Raw genomic sequence first — 19,381 nt, forward strand, 5'->3', positions numbered from 1 at the left:
GTAAGTCTTGAAAGAGACAGGGACCCTGTTGTAGCAGGTCCCTTCTCCGAAGTAGAGGGCACGGGTCGTCCGTGACCAACTCTTGAAGTTCCGGGTACCAAGTCCTTCTTGGCCAATCCGGAGCCACTAGTATTGTTCTTACTCCTCCTCACCGTATAATCTTCAATACCTTTGGTATGAGAGGCAGAGGAGGAAACACATATACTGATTTGTACACCCAAGGTGTTACCAGTGCGTCCACAGCTATTGCCTGTGGATCTCTTGACCTGGCGCAATACTTGTCCAGTTTCTTGTTGAGGCGAGACGCCATCATGTCTACCATTGGTCTTTCCCAACAGTTTATTAGCATGTGGAAGACTTCTGGATGAAGACCCCCCTCTCCCGGGTGAATATCGTGTCTGCTGAGGAAGTCTGCTTCCCAGTTGTCCACGCCCGGGAAGAACACTGCTGACAGTGCTATTACGTGATTCTCCGCCCAGCGAAGAATCTTGGCAGCTTCTGCCATTGCACTCCTGCTTCTTGTGCCGCCCTGTCTGTTTACATGGGCGACCGCCGTGATGTTGTCCGACTGAATCAACACCGGTTTTCCTTGCAGGAGTGGTTCCGCCTGGCTTAGAGCATTTTAGATTGCTCTTAGTACCAGAATGTTTATGTGAAGAGACTTTTCCAGGTTCGTCCATACCCCCTGGAAGTTTCTTCCTTGTGTGACTGCTCCCCAACCTCTCAGGCTGGCGTCCGTGGTCACCAGGATCAAATCCTGTATGCCGAATCTGCGGCCCTCCAATAGATGAGCCTTTTGCAACCACCACAGAAGATATACCCTTGTCCTTGGCGACAGGGTTATTCGCAGGTGCATCTGAGGATGCGACCCTGACCATTTGTCCAACAGATCCCTTTGGAAAATTCTTGCATGGAATCTGCCGAATGGAATTGCTTCGTAAAAAGCCACCATTTTTCCCAGGACTCTTGTGCATTGATGTACAGACACCTTTCCTGGTTTTAGGAGGTTCCTGACAGGTCGGATAACTCCTTGGCTTTTTCCTCGGGAAGAAAAACCTTTTTCTGAACCGTGTCCAGAGTCATCCCTAGGAACAGCAGACGTATCGTCGGAAAACAGCTGCGATTCTTGGAATATTTAGAATCCAGTCGTGCCGTCGAAGAACTACTTTAGATAGTGCTCTTCCGACCTCCAACTGTTCTTTGGAACTTGCCCTTTTTAGGTCGTGCAAGTAAGGGATAATTTAGATGCCTTTTTTCTTTGAAGAAACATCTATTTCGGCCATTACCTTGGTAAAAAGGCCCGGGGTGCCGTGGATAATTCAAACGGCATCGTCTGAAACTGATATTGACAGTTCTGTACCACGAACCAGAGGTACCCTTGATGAGAAGGACAAAATTTGGACATGGAGGTAATCCTTGATGTCCAGGGACACCATATAGTCCCCTTTTTTCCGGTTCGCTATCACTGCTCTGAGTGACTTTATCTCGATTTGAACCTTTTATGTAAGTGTTCAAAACATTTTAGATTTAGACTATGTGTCACCAAGCCGTCTGGCTTCAGTACCACAATATAGTGTGGAAAAATAATACCCTTTTCCTTGTCGTAGGAGGGGTACTTTGATTATCACCTGCTGGATATACAGCTTGTGAATTGTTTCCAATGCTGCCTCCCTGTCGGAGGGAGCCGTTGGTAAAGCAGACTTCAGGAACCTGCGAGGAGAAGATGTCTCGACTCTCCAATCTTTACCCCTGGGATAATACTCGTACGATCTAGGGGTCAACTTGCGAGTGATCCCACTGCGCCCTGAGACTCTTGAGACTACCCCCCCACCTTGAGTCCGCTTGCACGGCCCCAGCGTCATGCTGAGGACTTGGCAGACGCGGTGGAGGGCTTCTTTTCCTGGGAAAGGGCTGCCTGCTGCAGTCTACTTCCCTTACCTCTATGTCTGGGCAGATATGACTGGCCTTTTGCCTGCATGCCCTCATGGGAAAGGAAAGATTGAGGCTGAAAAGACGGTGTCTTTTTTAGCTGAGATGTAACTTGGGGTAAAAAAGGTTGGATTTCCCAGCTGTTGCTGTGGTCCCCAGGTCCGATGGACCGACCCCCAAATAACTCCTTCCCTTTATACAGCAATACTTCCATCTGCCGTATGGGATCTGTATCACCTGACCACTGTCGTGTCCCTGACATCTTCTGGGAGATATGGACAACGCACTTATCTTGATGCCAGAGAGCAAATATCCCTCTGTGCATCTCACATACATATATATAGAATGCATCCTATTAAATGCTCTACATGAATAAAATATTTTCAGTCAGGGAATCCGACCAAGCCAACCCAGCACTGCATCTCCAGGCTGATGGCGATCGCTGGTCGCAGTATAACCACCGTATGTGTGTATATACTTGTTAGGATATTTTTCCAGCTTCCTATCAGCTGGCTCCTTGAGGGCGGCCGTATCTGGAGACGGTAACGCCACTTGATAAGCGTGTGAGCGCCTTATCACCCTAAGGGGTGTTTCCCAACGTACTCTAATTTCTGGCGGGAAAGGGTATAACGCCAATATTTGCTATCGGGGTAACCCTACGCATCATCACACACTTCATTTTATTTTATCTGATTCAGGAAAAACTACAGGTAGTTTTTTCACTCCCACATAATACCCTTTCTTGTGGTACTTGTAGTATCAGAAACACGTAACACCTCCTTCATTGCCCTTAACGTGTGGCCCTAATGAGAAATACGTTTGTTTATTCACCGTCGACACTGTATTCAGTGTCCGTGTCTGTGTCTGTGTCGACCGACTGAGGTAAATGGGCGTTTTTAAAACCCCTGACGGTGTTTCTGAGACGCCTGGACCGGTCCTAATAGATTGTCGGCCGTCTCATGTCGTCAACCGACCTTGCAGCGTGTTGACATTCTCACGTAATTCTCTAAATAAGCCATCCATTCCGGTGTCGACTCCCTAGAGAGTGACATCACCATTACAGGCAATTTCTCCGCCTCCTCACCAACATCGTCCTCATACATGTCGACACACACGTACCGACACACAGCACACACACCGGGAATGCTCTGACAGAGGACAGGACCCACTAGCCCTTTGGGGAGACAGAGGGAGAGTCTGCCAGCACACACCAAAAACGCTATAATTATATAGGGACAACCTTATATAAGTGTTTCTCCCTTATAGCATCTTTTATATATATACAATATCGCCAAAATCAGTGCCCCCCCTCTCTGTTTTAACCCTGTTTCTGTAGTGCAGTGCAGGGGAGAGCCTGGGAGCCTTCTCTCCAGCTTTTCTGTGAGAGAAAATGGCGCTGTGTGCTGAGGAGATAGGCCCCGCCCCTTTTTCGGCGGGCTCGTCTCCCGCTATTTTTGAAGTTAGGCAGGGGTTAAATATCTCCATATAGCCTCTGTGGGCTATATGTGAGGTATTTTTTGCCTCTAATAAGGTTTTTATTTGCCTCTCAGAGCGCCCCCCCCAGCGCTCTGCACCCTCAGTGACTGTTGTGTGAAGTGTGCTGAGAGGAAAATGGCGCACAGCTGCAGTGCTGTGCGCTACCTTTATGAAGACTCAGGAGTCTTCAGCCGCCGATTTTGGACCTCTTCTCTCTTCAGCGTCTGCAAGGGGGCCGGCGGCGCGGCTCCGGTGACCATCCAGGCTGTACCTGTGATCGTCCCTCTGGAGCTAGTGTCCAGTAGCCAAGCAGCAAATCCACTCTGCACGCAGGTGAGTTCACTACTTCTCCCCTAAGTCCCTCGTTGCAGTGATCCTGTTGCCAGCAGGACTCACTGTAAAGTAAAAAACCTAAGCTAAACTTTCTCTAAGCAGCTCTTTAGGAGAGCCACCTAGATTGCACCCTTCTCGTTCGGGCACAAAATCTAACTGGAGTCTGGAGGAGGGTCATAGGGGGAGGAGCCAGTGCACACCACCTGATCTGGTAAAAGCTTTACTTTTTTGTGCCCTGTCTCCTGCGGAGCCGCTATTCCCCATGGTCCTTTCAGGAACCCCAGCATCCACTTAGGACGATAGAGAAAAGTTAAAAAGTAAACAAAAGTTAAAAAAAGAAAACCAATAAAAAAAAATATTGTTGTATAATTTGTTTGTACTGTTCTGCGGACCGCACCGCAGTATGCTGTACCCCAGTCCCTTGAACTACTGAAAGGATAAAAAAGCAGTTTAAAGGCCCCTGTATAAACTGACTTTGCATTACTTAAGCTGCCCACTCTCCACTGTTTACTCAAAAAGAGTTTTCTGTACTTGTCCTATATTGTCTTGAACTGTAAGTCACTGTTTTCTTGTATTGCTTATTTGTTTATGTACTCTGTAATTGAGTACCGTGGATCCCTTGTGGCGCCATATAAATAAAGGATAATAATAGTAATTATTAAGTTCTTGTTTTAGTTTAAGTTTGGTTTGATATCCTGTCTGTAGTGTTATTGGAAGTGAGTACTAATTGACTTATACAAATGTTACCCCTTTTCCACTTCCCACTGCTGTGCATAGTATATTCCTTTTTTTTTTTTTTAATCAGGTGCGGCACCCTGCAGATGTCTTATCACTTCCACTTCCTCCTTAGTTAGAGAAATTTCCTCATAAGTAAATTCAGGAAACAAGAAGCAAAATGTCTTCTGATTAATAAACTCATACATGCCAACTCTCTGGCAGCCCGGTCGGCTGTGCAGGGGTGTGACCGGGAAAAGTGAGTGGCGCAGTTAGTAGCATTGTAAAGTGATGAGTGGGGCCACAATCATGAGAAACCTATCATCCGGCGCTCGTGTCATCAGTCGGGAGGCCTCTAGGAGATTTGCCCACTGTCCGGATGAGCCACCCGAGATTCGGAAGCCTCCTGGATGAATGCAATAAACAACTATTGTGAGATAGAATATCCTTTTGCCATAAATTATAACAGGCTTACAAGTCACTACATATTACTGTAAGCTTATAATGTAAGGGGACTCTGATTTGACTTAAAGGGAACTATTTAAGAACAAACAACAATAATGGTAATTACCATTATCCACACTTATTGGAGCAATAAAGAAACAATTTCCACAATTTATGATTAAAATCTGGTCAAGGCAGATAAGTGATATTAGCAGTGGTGCAAGTAGAAATATTTTCTTAGTGGTACTGAGTGCCGAAAATGGGCGTGGCCATGTGTTGTGAGGGGGCGTGGCCACATGCTGCTAGTGGAAGTGGCTACATGACACTAGCGGCGTGGCCACATGACACAGTCCCTTTTTGGGGGGGAATCTGGATGCAAGGCTAAAAATATATAGTAATGCCTCCAGTATAATAGAAATATATATTATACCTCCAGTATAATAGAAATATATAATAATGCCCCCAATTTAATAACAATATATAGTAATGCCTTCATTATAACAGGGAAATACAGCCACTGCCGCACTCCTAGTAACCCTGACAAAGTGCGAGGAGCCGTCATGCTGCCAAGCACCATGGTCTTGTTGCTTTGTGGCACATTATAATTGTGGTAATAGCAAAGTGTACCCGCTGCCAAATTCGTACCCGCATACTTGCACCGCTGGATATTAGCATACAGATGAAGTATCTGACATTCATATGAGTGACCTGGCTATTTATTCATAATTGACAAGACTGGAATAAATAAATAAAACTTTAAAAAATAGATTTCAAATATATATATTTTAAACATAATATAGACTATTAAAAAATTGTACCACCAACAGTGACCCTTTAATGTTATGGAGCAAAATCCTACTGCTGAGTATAATACCCTGCATCTAGTTTTCTCTGGTCATAAGGCTTCTATATCTATAAATATGCCTCATATTTTGTGCAGCGGGTATTTATATGATATTAACAGGAATTTATATAATAATTGCTGTTTCATAAGTAGGTACAGTACATTACAGTAGTAAGTAGTGCTTTCAGAAGCGACTACAAAAAACTTGCTAAAGTATACAGATAACGTGAAGGGTAAAACAAAGTTTATAGTATCTTAATTAAAAATGCAAACTAGTCTTCGCTATGTTTAAACCTACATAAGTAATACAAAATCATATGCACATTATATAAATATATATACACTTTACTGCTCTCAACAGCTGCGTGTTGATTTATTTTTAGAGAACTTAGAGTAATATATTTTGAAAGTCAGCTAAGTATGAAAAATAATAACTTTGGGGTGGTCTGCAATTTCTATGGTTAAACAGAGACCCTAAAACCACCAGGATTCCTCTGTGCATTTCACTTCACCATCCATAAAACAGCTTTCATAAAAAGCAGCATAAAATACATAAGTAGGACACAAGCTGTGTCCCCAGAGCTAAATGCGGCTGCATTGTATACATAAAGGTGGCCATTAATCTGTGGACGTTTGAAAAGTGTCAGGAACGTCTCCTAGTAAAAACACAAGGCACCCACGTATAGGGGCATTTGCTTAAATAGGAGCACTGTGTAAAGATATTTATCAAAATGAAATATTTTTATTATGGCTCAGTAGGCAGTTTCTGCCGCTAGTTGTGATTCATGTAGCCCAAGGTCTTAGGCCAAGCAAATTATAGTTGTACCCTGTTTTGTTAATATGTACAGCATAGCATAAAAATGGCTATCCTACGCAATTCACCTCTTCCTAAAAATATTGTATGAAATGTGAATATAGCAATCCTGGCATAAGAGGAAAAAAAATGTGCGCAATGGTGATGATTTAGTGATTTGCAAACTGTGCTGGTGCAAATATGGACTAATGTCAAACATGTCGAGCGTTATTCAGAGTTGAAATATGCTTACACTTTCTAGAATGCTAAATACTAACAGAATTGTTGTGCAAGTGGATAATTCTATGGCAAGCGTACCTACTTTGTGTAATCACAAATAATATGCCTCCAAAGCACATAAGTCAGACATATCTCTAACCCTAGATACATAAGTCAGACATATCTCTAACCCTAGATACATACAGAGTTCACATGGTCAAATTTATCTTGCACCTTCTTTCCCTTACTGTACTGCAGTTGCAAGTAAATGCCTCTGCTCCACCTTTTACAGTGCACTCATCTGAGGTCACGCACAATAGTGCCCTCATGGGTACACATGGATCCACTTACGTTCACTGGATCTGGATTTTTGTTATTTTTTAACCCCTGGATGCCTACATGGACCCAAGAGGACCGATCTACATTAGATATTAGGTGAGTTTTTCTTTCCTTTCAGTTAATTATGGATTCTACTGGATAAGGGGACGTGAATGGCTCTGTGGCAATGTAGGTAAGTATATGTTAGTGTGCTGGGTGTTAAAATATGGGGGACCCCTAGGGGGGGTCGGGAATGCACATCTTTAAAAAAAAAAATCAACTGACGGTATTTTGACATGTCAGCATTTCAAATGTTGATATTTTGACCATGTCGGTATTTTGACTGTAGGTCAATGGCTGTCAGGAGTATGACCGTCGGTAAATCATACTGAGCCCATTTATACAATATTTTTCTTATTCCTGACTAGGCCATTTTCCTTCCAGTATTGTAGTATATGTTTAAACTAGTATACTAGGAGCTTTGATATTGTTACAATCAATAGTCTTAGCTACAGAGCCAAATGTTAATGATACCTATAATTCAGTTACTGAATGTCAATTGGATGAGAATGTGGCAATTCCACTTACTTAATAAAACATGAAGAAAACAATTTATTGAAATTGTTTTCGTCTAAAGTCTGTCTAATCATCCTGGTAAGCCATGGGTTTTTGGAAATAGCGTACATGATAAATGTAATTTTCACAAAGCTTGTAACTGAGGTCGTCTCTGTGAGAAAGGCATTATATCTGTGTTACCCACAGCTTTTTTCATGAAGTCCAAATTTGAATCCTCACACCTATAATGCTATACACTGCATATGCAACTGATAAAAGCACCATGCCTAGGAACAAGTAGCACAGGTGGTGTAATGCTTAGCATTACTGCCTCACAGCACTGAGGTCTTGAGTTCGATTCCCACCATGGTCCTTACTGTGCGGAGTTTATATATTCTCCCTATGCCAATTGTAAGCTCCAAAGCGGCAGGGACTGATGTAAATGGCTACATATTCTCTGTAAGTGCTGTGGTGTGCACTATATAAATAACTACTAATACTGTTATGTTATGTCAAAATTATACTTTTATTCTTCTGCACTCTGGAGACTTCCCAGAGGCAACCTGGAGGTACGTATGTAGGGGGTTGCATGTTGCGTCATTTACTCCTGCTCCCAATAACATAATGCCATGAATCAGTGCATTATCCAGAGGAGGCAGTGCTATAATGATGCAATTCCCTGAGAATAGTGTCATCATGCCCCCTATCTCATCCATGTTACTAGGAAGCAGATGGTATGAGGATCGTTCCCCACTCTTCTAGGTATCCTCGGGACTCCCCCAAAATGTAGGAGTCTTCCTGAAGGGAGAGTGGGCAAATATGGAAAATACCTGCACACAAGATTTTTGTGTCCTTACAGTGCAATCATATTCGCAATGTGTTACCCAAGAAAGGTCTAGATTGAAAATATGTTTCAGAAATGTCATCTTCAAAGTATGACTATTTGGTAATAGTTGAAGTGCTAAATCTGGGTGTGTAAATCAATCAATCAATGAAAAGATTGTTTGTTAAAGGATTGCCTGATTAAAATGAAAAGGAATGTAGCTGGATCCCTCTAAAGCATATATGTGAGAGAGCCTTCTACTGTCCCGTCAGCCTAAGTGGAAGGCAGATCAATGATAAATCTACTCTTTTCATTACTTACCTTGTCAGTGTTTTAATTGATAGACTTTTGTTCAGTGTTATTTTTACTTGTTGATTGTCGCCTGTCGCTGGTGTTTACATATTGTAACCCCTGTTCTCTCTCCCTCTGTCCCTCTGCAGGCCAAGCACTTCCGTCTGTACACACAGGAGGTGTTGGAATTGGGTCACAATATCTCCTTTCTTCTTCTGCTCCCTGCCTCAGACGATGTCTGCAGTGCCCCAGGACAGAGTAATCCTTACACCCCACACTCAGGATTCCTTAACCTCCCCCTTCAGATGTTTGAGCTAGGTACACAAACTTGTTTTCTTGCCTAGATGTATTAGTGCTAACCTGTGCATTAAATAATCTATCTATCATAGCATTCTTTCTTTCCCTTTGGTGGCTCAGTAAATCACTGGATGGCCACAAATCTCTGGTGTGAGCTGTACGAGCATCACATACAGTGTTACTTTGTGGTCACTGACACACAATCACTATGTTACTGACTGGATAATAGTGTCACTTGTTGGAAGAGACACAGGGGTAAATTTACTAAGATGGGAGTTTTATTAGAACTGGTGATGTTGCTCATAGCAACCAATCAGATTCTACTTAAAATGTATCTAGCTGCTTCTAGAAGATAATAGAGAGAATCTATTATAACCAGTTCTAAAAAAAAAACCTCCCACCTTAGTAAATTTACCCCACTGTTTTACCTTTTCTGAATTGCTGAAATATATTTATAGTAGGAAAGTGCACTGCATAATTAATGTAATATGTATGGTGTCTGTAACAGAAACATATTGCGTGGCTTTAACTCAAGCAAGTTTAGAATTTTAACACATACACACTTCTCAGACTCCCCCCCCCCCCCCCCCCCACACACACACACACACAGAATTTACACTTCTGGTTTGCTATGAGTTTTGTTTATGTTCCATAGCTGTGTCCTCATACAGCATTGCCGCAGTTGCGCCAAACAAACCACAACCCTACTTGAGCATCATGGACCTAAATCGCTACATACGCAGCCAGATCTGCATCCATCTCCTCACATGCTGGTGGCCGCCCAGCACAAGGCACGGCCGCCCAGCATGTGTATCACCGCTTCACGGCATCCGCAAATTAAATTATATACATTAAGCTGGATAATAAACAAAAAAAAACTAATTGTGTGCTGCTGGTCACATGGAAACAAACATGTCAGCAGAAAAGACTTCACCTCAACTTCACATTTTCAGTACGAAGGTGTCTATCATTAAAAGATCATTGGTGCAGCTGAGTGATACTCTCCACAGCTACACTGACAGGCAGCAGTGAGATGATTCCTATTGATTCATCAGGCAGTCAGGGCGTTCTGTGCATGTGTAGTATACAGGGAATACATACGTATCAGCGTACCAGATGCCGGCAAGCAGTATCCTGACAGCAGCATTCCCTCCGGCAGCGGGGCGAGCGCACAGAGTCCCCTGTGCTCTGGGATTCTGGCTGTCGACATTGCCGGCTGTTGGGATTCCGCCGGGATCTCGACAGCCGGAAAATTAACTTAATCCGATATACAGACGTGTCTTCATACATCTAGCCTCAATACACCTCCATACGCCATTCAGCATGAGATGCCTGGTGAGAATGAGCCACCAGGTCCTGTGCAACTCTGCTAACATCAGGCGTCTTTTTATGCTGAACATGCATCTTAGTTGCAACTAGAAAACTGTGCTGATTAATTTAATATATGACACTTGTATATCTGTGTGTGATGGATTTATTAACATTATATTTACACACTTTTCACATTATTATTATTATTATTTATCACTGAATGTACTAAAGGGCATTTGGAGTAATTTTCATGAAAAACTGCTCCAAACCCTTTAATTGTCATTTTTTTTAGTAATCCACATCGCATTCTCCATACTTGTAATGGGTATGTTGAGGAATTTACTAAAAAAAAAAAAGTGTACAAACTCCGCAGTGTGCCCTGTGATAATCTCGCCAGCTCAGGGCAGCACTGCGATCTGCAGCCTTTTGCCCAGCTTTCTCTGCCCCTGGTAGGAACCCGGCAGTGTGATCACCTCTGTGTGTTCGATGGACACACAAGCCGATCACCTTTAAAAAACCCAAAAAGGTACAAAAAAAGAATCATACTACCCGTCCAGGAGCCGGTGTCCACTGCTCCGGGTCCTCCATATGTTGCGCTGTGACCCCTGTGCAGTAAAATGATGCTGCAAAGCGGCAGCTCACTTTACAGCACCGCGGGTCACAGCACAGAAGCAGGATCTGGCGCCCGGCAGCCTCCTGGAGCAGCAGACACTGACTCCTGAGACTGGTAAGTATGAATCGGGGGGGAGGGTGCTTTTGCCGGCGCGGGGTTAGTCGCCTCAGGGGCCATTTCGCATTTCTCATTATAAGTATGGAAAATGCGATCTGATTTCTAAAAAAAAAAAAAAAAAAAAGGGAATTAAAGGGTATACAGAGCGGAACAGAACTTGCATTGAAAAAATCTATGGCTGCCACATTGTAGTAATTTGTATTTTGTATACAGATTCAGAAACTCAGATGCACACAAATATACAAGTCATACTGTATATCAAATTAATCAGCACAGTCTCTTTGTGCGTCCTAGTTGCATTTTCATCAAAAAAAGCAAAAAAGACACCTTACGGTAGATGATTCTCACACGTCTGGTGTGCCAAGAGGGACTATTTGTCATGATGAATGATGGCATATCTGTATGAGGACACATCTTTTAGCTGTGTGCCAAAACTAGGGCTTCTACTTTTAAGGAAATTAAATACAGTAGAAAAATTATGTAAAAAGAGAAAAAAAATATTTAAGAAAATATGCTTTACATAATTAAATATTGCAGTTTTCCTTTACTTACATCCATTATCGACATACTGAAACTTTATAATTAAGCAGCATGTGTAAGCTATCGATGGAGACCCCAGTGATGACTACCACCAGCAATACTTTGCGTTATCCACTGACAGCGGTACCTGATGATAATCAGCACTATATACAGTGAAAATTATTTTGCTTACTGAACTCAGTTTTGCACTTGGTGATTATTTGTGATTCGGGACAAAGATGTTGACTTAAAAATTAGCGGAAAAAGCACCCTTAAATTAGGACAGTTAGGAGGTAAGCTGTCAGGAATAGTATGCAGCATAACTCTATAAAGGTCACATATAGCATATTGTGTGACACTGCAAGCATCACATATAGCATATTGTGTGACACTGCAAGCATCACATATAGCATATTGTGTGACACTGCAAGCATCACATATAGCATATTGTGTGACACTGCAAGCATCACATCTAGCACATTGTGTGACACTGCAAGCATCACATATAGCATATTGTGTGACACTGCAAGCATCACATCTAGCACATTGTGTGACACTGCAAGCATCACATATAGCATATTGTGTGACACTGCAAGCATGACATATAGCATATTGTGTGACACTGCAAGCATCACATATTGCATATTGTGTGACACTGCAAGCATCACATATAGCATATTGTGTGACACTGCAAGCATCACATATAGCATATTGGCCCTCCTTCCGAGTTGATCGCTCGCTAGCTGCTTTTAGCAGCAGTGCAAACGCTAAGCCGCCGCCCTCTGGGAGTGTATCTTAGCTTAGCAGAAGTGCAAACAAAAGGATCGCAGCACTGCTACAAAAAAAGATTGCACATTTTCAGAGTAGCTCGAGACTTACTCCTAGCTAGCGATTACTTCAGACTGTTTAGTTCCTGGTTTGACGTCACAAACACGCCCTGTGTTTGGCCAGCCACTCCCCCGTTTCTCCAGCCACTCCTGCGTTTTTAACTGGCACGCCTGCGTTTTTCTGAACACTCCCTGAAAACAGTCAGTTACCACCCAGAAACACCCACTTCCTGTCAATCACTCTGCGGCCAGCTTTGCGAATGAAAAGCGTTGCTAGACCTTGTGTAAAACTGCATCGGCTTTTGTGAATGTACGACGCGCGTGCGCAGTGCGCCCCATATGCATGCGCAGATTTGCCATTTTTTTGCCTGATCGCTGTGCTGCGAACGAAAGCAGCTAGCGATCAACTCAGAATGACCCCCATTGTGTGACACTGCAAACATCACATATAGCAAATTGGGGGTAATTCCAAGCTGATCGCAGCAGCAAATTTTTTAGCAGTTGGGCAAAACCATGTGCACTGCGGGGGGGGGCAGATATAACATTTGCAGAGAGAGTTAGATTTGGGTGGGTTATTTTGTTTCTGTGCAGGGTAAATACTTGCTGCTTTATTTTTACACTGCAATTTAGATTGCAGATTGAACACCCAAATCTAACTCTCTCTGCACATGTTATATCTGCCTCCCCTGCAGTGCACATGTTTTTGCCCAACTGCTAAAAATATTCCTGCTGCGATCAACTTGGAATTACCCCCATTGTGTGGTATTGCATCACATAGAGCATACGGGTATGGTTTATTAGATCTACACTACAAAGGTTTACAGTCAATAGGCCGACCACTAATGGTCGACACACATTAAATAGACAGGGTCAAAAGGTCGACATGGAATATGTAGACAGTAGAAAAAGTTGACAGGGTCAAAAAGTCGACATGGTACTATGTTGAAATAAGCCCTGTAGTGCCGTGCGTTGACTCACCTTGCAAGGTTTGATCATCATAGTATTATATATCTATACTGCGAATGCAAGCATTCAGTCCCAACAATAAATATGGCCTTGGTGCCTTCCCAGTCCACAGTGTGGAATAGAAAGTAACAAAAAGTCAGGTGGCACTCATGGAGCTTCAACAGCAACTAGTAGAATAAGCGAGAAGTGCTAATAGCTAAATCACCTTTTCTGTTTTATTTATCAGAATGTCCTGATGAAAGTTTTAACAAGAAAACCAAAACGTTGATATAGCTGTTAGCGCTTGTCGCTTATTCTACTAATTGCTATTAAAGTTCTAATAGTGCCACCTGAATTTCTGTTACTATATACGTCTTTGGTGTTGTCCGGCTCTCTCTGTATTCGAACATTTTCTGCTTCGGGTGCCTGCGCAGATGATTAGACAGAATATACACGGACGGTGCAGCACTCCTGGCAAGTAGAATAACAGTCTTACAACAGCATATCTGTTGTAAACCTGTTATTCCAGTTGCCAGGAGTGCTGCACCGTCCGTGTATAATATATATATATGTATATATATGTATATATATATATATACAAGATCCAGCACGGTGGCACTCGGAGAGAATATATCACAATGAAGATTTACTGCAACGTTTCAATGTTTATTACATCGTCATCAGGCATCACATACAAGTAATAAAAACAGCTCACCTTATATCTCCTCACCCCAGAGTCTTAGGGCAGTAACCAACAGAACAGGTGGACAGCCTCCCACATGTGAAGTCATCACACACCTGCCGTAGTTAAATCACTACCACAACATACACTTATACAAAATGACAAACACAATAAGATTTGATACATATAAAATTTAAAAAGACCTAGGCATTTGCAATCAGAGTACAACCACATATATACTGAAATTAGGCAATATCTCAATTAGTATAAATACTACAGAATAAAGATCACACTTGCCTACCTGACCCTCTCCATGAGGGAGAAAATGCTCTGTTCCTGGACTTTCCTGGTAATGTATGATTGCCATCACCTGTGGTGAAACAACTTTCTTATCAATTAACTAGCTCACCACAGGTGATGGCAATCATACATTAGCAGGAAAGTCCAGGAACAGAGCATTTTCTCCCTCATGGAGAGGGTCAGGTAGGCAAGTATGATAAAGAGATAAGTGGATACAGAAAAAATTATGATCACGAAGTGAAATACACAGGATAACTGCATTAGATAAATGCCACGAATAAATGCATATACCCCTAAGTGATCATTCAAACTTCTCGGTGTCAGGGTGCCCAAACGATAACTCCATCTGCTTTCACATTTAAGTAACTGCAGCGACCTGTCCCCTCTCCTCATACTGGATGGAATATGATCAATGATAATATAACAAAATGTAGCCAGACTATGACCCGCCTGAGCAAAGTGGCGGGCCACGGCTTGGTTACTATGCCCAGATGTTATTGCCGAATGTATAGAATATCGATTTGCGGCCATACGGTCACATAAATAATGGTCAGTTTTGCCAATATAACTCAGTCCACAGGGACAATTAATCATATAAACAATATAGCGAGTAGTGCAGGTTACTCTTTGTCTAATAAAATTTCTCTTACCGCTAAGTGGATGGCAAAAACTGTCACCAGTAATTAAACTCTGGCATGTAGTACATTTAAGACACTTAAAACAGCTGTTTTTTCGTCCAAGAAAATGAGAACCATCTGGATGAGATCCATTTCTCGTGATATCAGTACGCATCACATAATCACGCAAATTTCTGCCTCTGGTGTAACATGGCATTACCTCAGTGTTGCTCAGATTTAGTTCACTGTCTGTCCTGACAATGGGCCAATGTTTCTTACAAATCCCTCTAATTCTACCACTGAAGGTATTGAATTGGTTGCGTCCTACACTATGGCCCTCATTCCGAGTTGTTCGCTCGCAAGGCGATTTTAGCAGAGTTACACACGCTAAGCCGCCGCCTACTGGGAGTGAATCTTAGCTTCTTAAAATTGCGAACGATGTATTCGCAATATTGCGATTACAAACTACTTAGCAGTTTCTGAGAAGCTTCAACCTTACTCGGCATCTGCGATCAGTTCAGTGCTTGTCGTTCCTGGTTTGACGTCACAAACACACCCAGCTTTCGCCCAGACACTCCTCCGTTTCTCCAGCCACTCCCGCGTTTTTTCCGGAAACGGTAGCGTTTTTATCCACACGCCCATAAAACGCCGTGTTTCCGCCCAGTAACACCCATTTCCTGTCAATCACACTACGATCGCCGGAGCGAAGACAAAGCCGTGAGTAAAAATACTATCTTCATAGCAAAATTAATTGGCGCAGTCGCAGTGCGAACATTGCGCATGCGTACTAAGCAGAAAAACGCTGCGATGCGAAGAAAAATACAGAGCGAACGACTCGGAATGAGGGCCTATATCTAGTGTACACACTATGCAATATTGTTAGAAACCGCCCTATATCAGCCGGATATGCGATATTGCATTGTGTGTACAATAGTTCAGGTTTTAGTGATAGCCATGCTTGAGAACAGGTGACTTAATTGGTACCTCAGTTATTTTGATTAAACCATCTGTGCTGAGGCCTGGCTATTACTAAAACCTGCACGGTTAGTGTGCCTTGAGATCCGAGGTTTGGAATACCTGCTGTAAGGGTACATATAGCATACAGCATGACACTGTAGTGTTACATTTGACAAGCTGCAATACACTTCTAAGGTCTAAAATATTGTGCTGCATGACACTGAGATTCAAATATAGTGTCCTATGACATTGTAAGTGTCTATATAACCTTTCATAAATGAATAGTAAACATCCCTAATTACCATAACACCTGTAGTATTACTGATCCTTAATTTGCTAGTGTTTTGATTTCCTTTGCCTCCAGCCTATAGTTACAGTATCCTATTCTCCTGTCATTCTCCATTGGAATAAGATACTGGCTTGCCTCTCTTCTAGTCCTCTCTTGCCTCAGCTTTAGCCACATGTCCATGTCATTCCCAATTGGAAAATCGGTTTAAATTGATTCACCAAACCACACTGAGATCCACTTAACCCAATTTTAAGTGGCAAGGCTTATTTATTAGCAGTGCCCCATGTTGATAATCAGGGTTAGAATGGCCAACATGGGTATAGGGGAAATCACTTGTGGGCCCCACACCCCAACTCTTCCTCTGATGGTTCCAGACTGCGTAGTCAAATTATACTCATTGTTACTCTATTAGAGGGTCAGTATCAGTCTCATGGACTAATGGCTAGCCAAGCCTCTGTGGGGGATGGCCAGCCACACTCCCTGTGATAAACTGGATATACCCTTACCAATGCATCCCCCAGTAGGCCCTTCATGTCCCAGACTGACACTGATAACTATTTTTATTTTTTCATAAATGCTTATTACAGTTATAAATAATCACTTATCACCTGCAATTATGAAAAATATATTCCTGAGGTGACGGAGCGTCGCGCAAGTGCCCCTGCTATACTGGCCTGAAGTGGTAAGGGTGAATTTACTGCTTCACTGAGCCAGTTTAATATAAGTTTTAATTTAGATAAAGAAAGCTATATTTGAAAAAATTAATGCATTATAAAAATTATTATTTTAACACATTCCCATAATAGCAAAAAAAAAAAAGAACAGGTTTTAAGGGACTGTCACTGCACTGTCATGATAGTCATTACATTGGCTTCTGGTGAAACTTACTGCTGGCAGGTGTCTCATTGGCTGCAATCTCTTAGGGTGACACCTATCACTGGTGAAAACAGGAGCTATTTGTCTGTTCATAAAAAGACAGCTATGTTTGCCTTAGATGTTGGGCTAGATTTACTGTGTGGTGGCTTTTGCTAGTCACTGATTCTTGGATGCATAGCAGCTTCAACAGATGCCATGTTCAGATGGAGACACTGCACCTGCCATAGGGTGTGATGGTGTTCCTATGGTGGTGTGCCTAGGACCATCGGTACCAGTACTATTACTGCATACAGGGGTACAGAATGTGGGCATCTCAGTACTTACACATTCAGATGCATGCATCTGCACAAGAGGAACGCTTAAACTAAAATTTGCAAATGAGGGGTGTGCAATAAGTTTCCGCATGTGCAGTGCATAGGTAGAGTAGCCACAATCTGACTTAAAAGAAAAGGAAAACAGCGCTAGATTCAAATTCCTGAACACATTTAATATATTGGTGTTAAAAAGATAAGATTAAGATAAAATTAAACTTAAGCTAACAAATCTCACATGAGAATATAGATAATGTCCATTGACAAATGGGGATAAGGAAAAAAATTGACTATATACTGCTGTTGTTTTTGCAACACCTTATGACCGTGTTCCTGATAGATTAGTCAGATTCACACATGAGGACTTAAAGATGTCTAAATGTCCAATGTTACCAGCCTTGTGTTCCTATATGAGGATCCATAACGATGGTGCTGAAAGCAGCTGAACTCCATGCAATTTTGGTAGGTATCCTGGTCCACAAAAGGCTTGGAAGGCTTGGAAATAGAGCCGGATTGGTTAATTACTGGAAAAGTCCTCCAGAATCTTGTAAAGGCAGCAATGGAACCACAGGTCTTTCTTGGTGTAGTCGGTGTATGTAGCAGTTGATTTCTCCTTAGGTGTTGCAAAAACAACAGCAGTATATAGTAATTTTTTTTCCTTATCCCCATTTGTCAATGGACATTATCTACATTCTCATGTGAGATTTGTTAGCTTAATTTTAATTTTATCTTAATCTTATCTTTTTACCACCAATATATTAAATGTGTTCAGGAATTTGAATCTAGCGCTGTTTTCCTTTTCTTTTACTTCATGTATATGTAGGGAGACTGACTATCTCCCTTATACAGCAGCTAGGAAAACACCCCATTCTAGCACCCGACAATATACTTTGGTATAACCATTTTTGCACAGCCACAATCTGACTGTCTGGTTGTGAACTATAAGATCTGACATAAAGGGAAATGTCAGGGCGCAGAACCGTATATAAGCAGCACTGCATACCAAAAAAGTCAGCACATTCACTTCCTACATAAACTCGTTATGGAGCAGAGGCCACTGGAGAGCCATGATCTTCAACAACTACAAAAGTGGTCTGCAACAGCAGGAGAGTTTTGACCAACTGCAAACTTGGCCTGAGCAAGGTTTTTGTACGCTGGGTGCCCCATCAGCTGACTCAAGAGCAGAAGGATGTTCAGGTGACTTGGTGCTGTAACATGCTGGCCAGGTTTGATGTGGTCGCACAATCTCCGTCTGGGAGATTACCAGTAAAAATGAACCCTGGATCTACAATTTTGCCCGCAACACTAATCAACAGTTGGCCCAGTGGACCCCAGTTGGAGGTGTGCCACCACATAAGTTCAAACATGAGCGCAGCATGGCTAAGCAGATGGTGGCTATTTTTGTGTCCAAGACTGGTCATGTACTGTAGCTAACATACCACTCATGTAGCAGCGCACTGTCACTGGGGACTGATACACAAACCAATGTCATGATTCAAGTATTGGAAGTCATTTCCAGATGCTGGCTAAGAACTTGCGCTCAAGGTGCCCTACTCCATCATGACAATGCAAGTGCACACAAGTCCAGGAAAGTGGTGGACTTTCTCGCCCATGAACAATCCAGGAGCTTGGTCATCTGCAGTACAGTCCAGATCTGGTCCCCTGCAACTTCTTCGTGTTCCTATAAATCAAGCACAAGATGTGTGGAATTCATTTTGAGTCACCGGAAGCTGCAGTGGAGACCTTCATTCAGCATGTAGAAAACATAACTGTTTCAGACTGGTCAAGCTGCTATACCAAGGGGCTTGAGCGTGTGCAACTTTGCATAGACTCCTCTGGCGAATACTTAAAAAAAAAATGTTAATGTTCAAATTATGTGCATCTGGAAACTTATTGCATATCCCTAGTATTATCGTTCTGATAGAGGCAACAGCATCCACCTTTGAATCAGATCTTTGATGCACTATTAAGAGTTGTGATC

The 19,381-nt window shown here is 42.5% G+C and overlaps 1 protein-coding gene and 1 long non-coding RNA gene across 6 annotated transcripts in view; one reads left to right on the forward strand and one right to left on the reverse strand.

The window, feature by feature from the left end:
• LOC135056305 (uncharacterized) overlaps nucleotides 1–14,160 on the reverse strand; it is a 200,501-nt gene extending 186,341 nt beyond the window's left edge. The window contains exon 1 of the long non-coding RNA XR_010243946.1: nucleotides 14,084–14,160. This is a non-coding gene — a long non-coding RNA (uncharacterized LOC135056305). The remainder of the gene's footprint in view (nucleotides 1–14,083) is intronic.
• The window catches only part of ANKFN1 (ankyrin repeat and fibronectin type III domain containing 1), a 1,208,371-nt gene that overhangs the window by 860,806 nt on the left and 328,184 nt on the right, over nucleotides 1–19,381 (forward strand). For all 5 annotated transcript variants that reach the window (XM_063961280.1, XM_063961279.1, XM_063961282.1 and 2 more), the window contains one exon: nucleotides 8,889–9,057. In XM_063961280.1, the coding sequence (XP_063817350.1) occupies nucleotides 8,889–9,057 (169 nt within the window). The remainder of the gene's footprint in view (nucleotides 1–8,888; nucleotides 9,058–19,381) is intronic.

Source organism: Pseudophryne corroboree, chromosome 3 (assembly GCF_028390025.1).
Source record: "Pseudophryne corroboree isolate aPseCor3 chromosome 3, aPseCor3.hap2, whole genome shotgun sequence".
NCBI classification, from domain to species: domain Eukaryota; kingdom Metazoa; phylum Chordata; class Amphibia; order Anura; family Myobatrachidae; genus Pseudophryne; species Pseudophryne corroboree.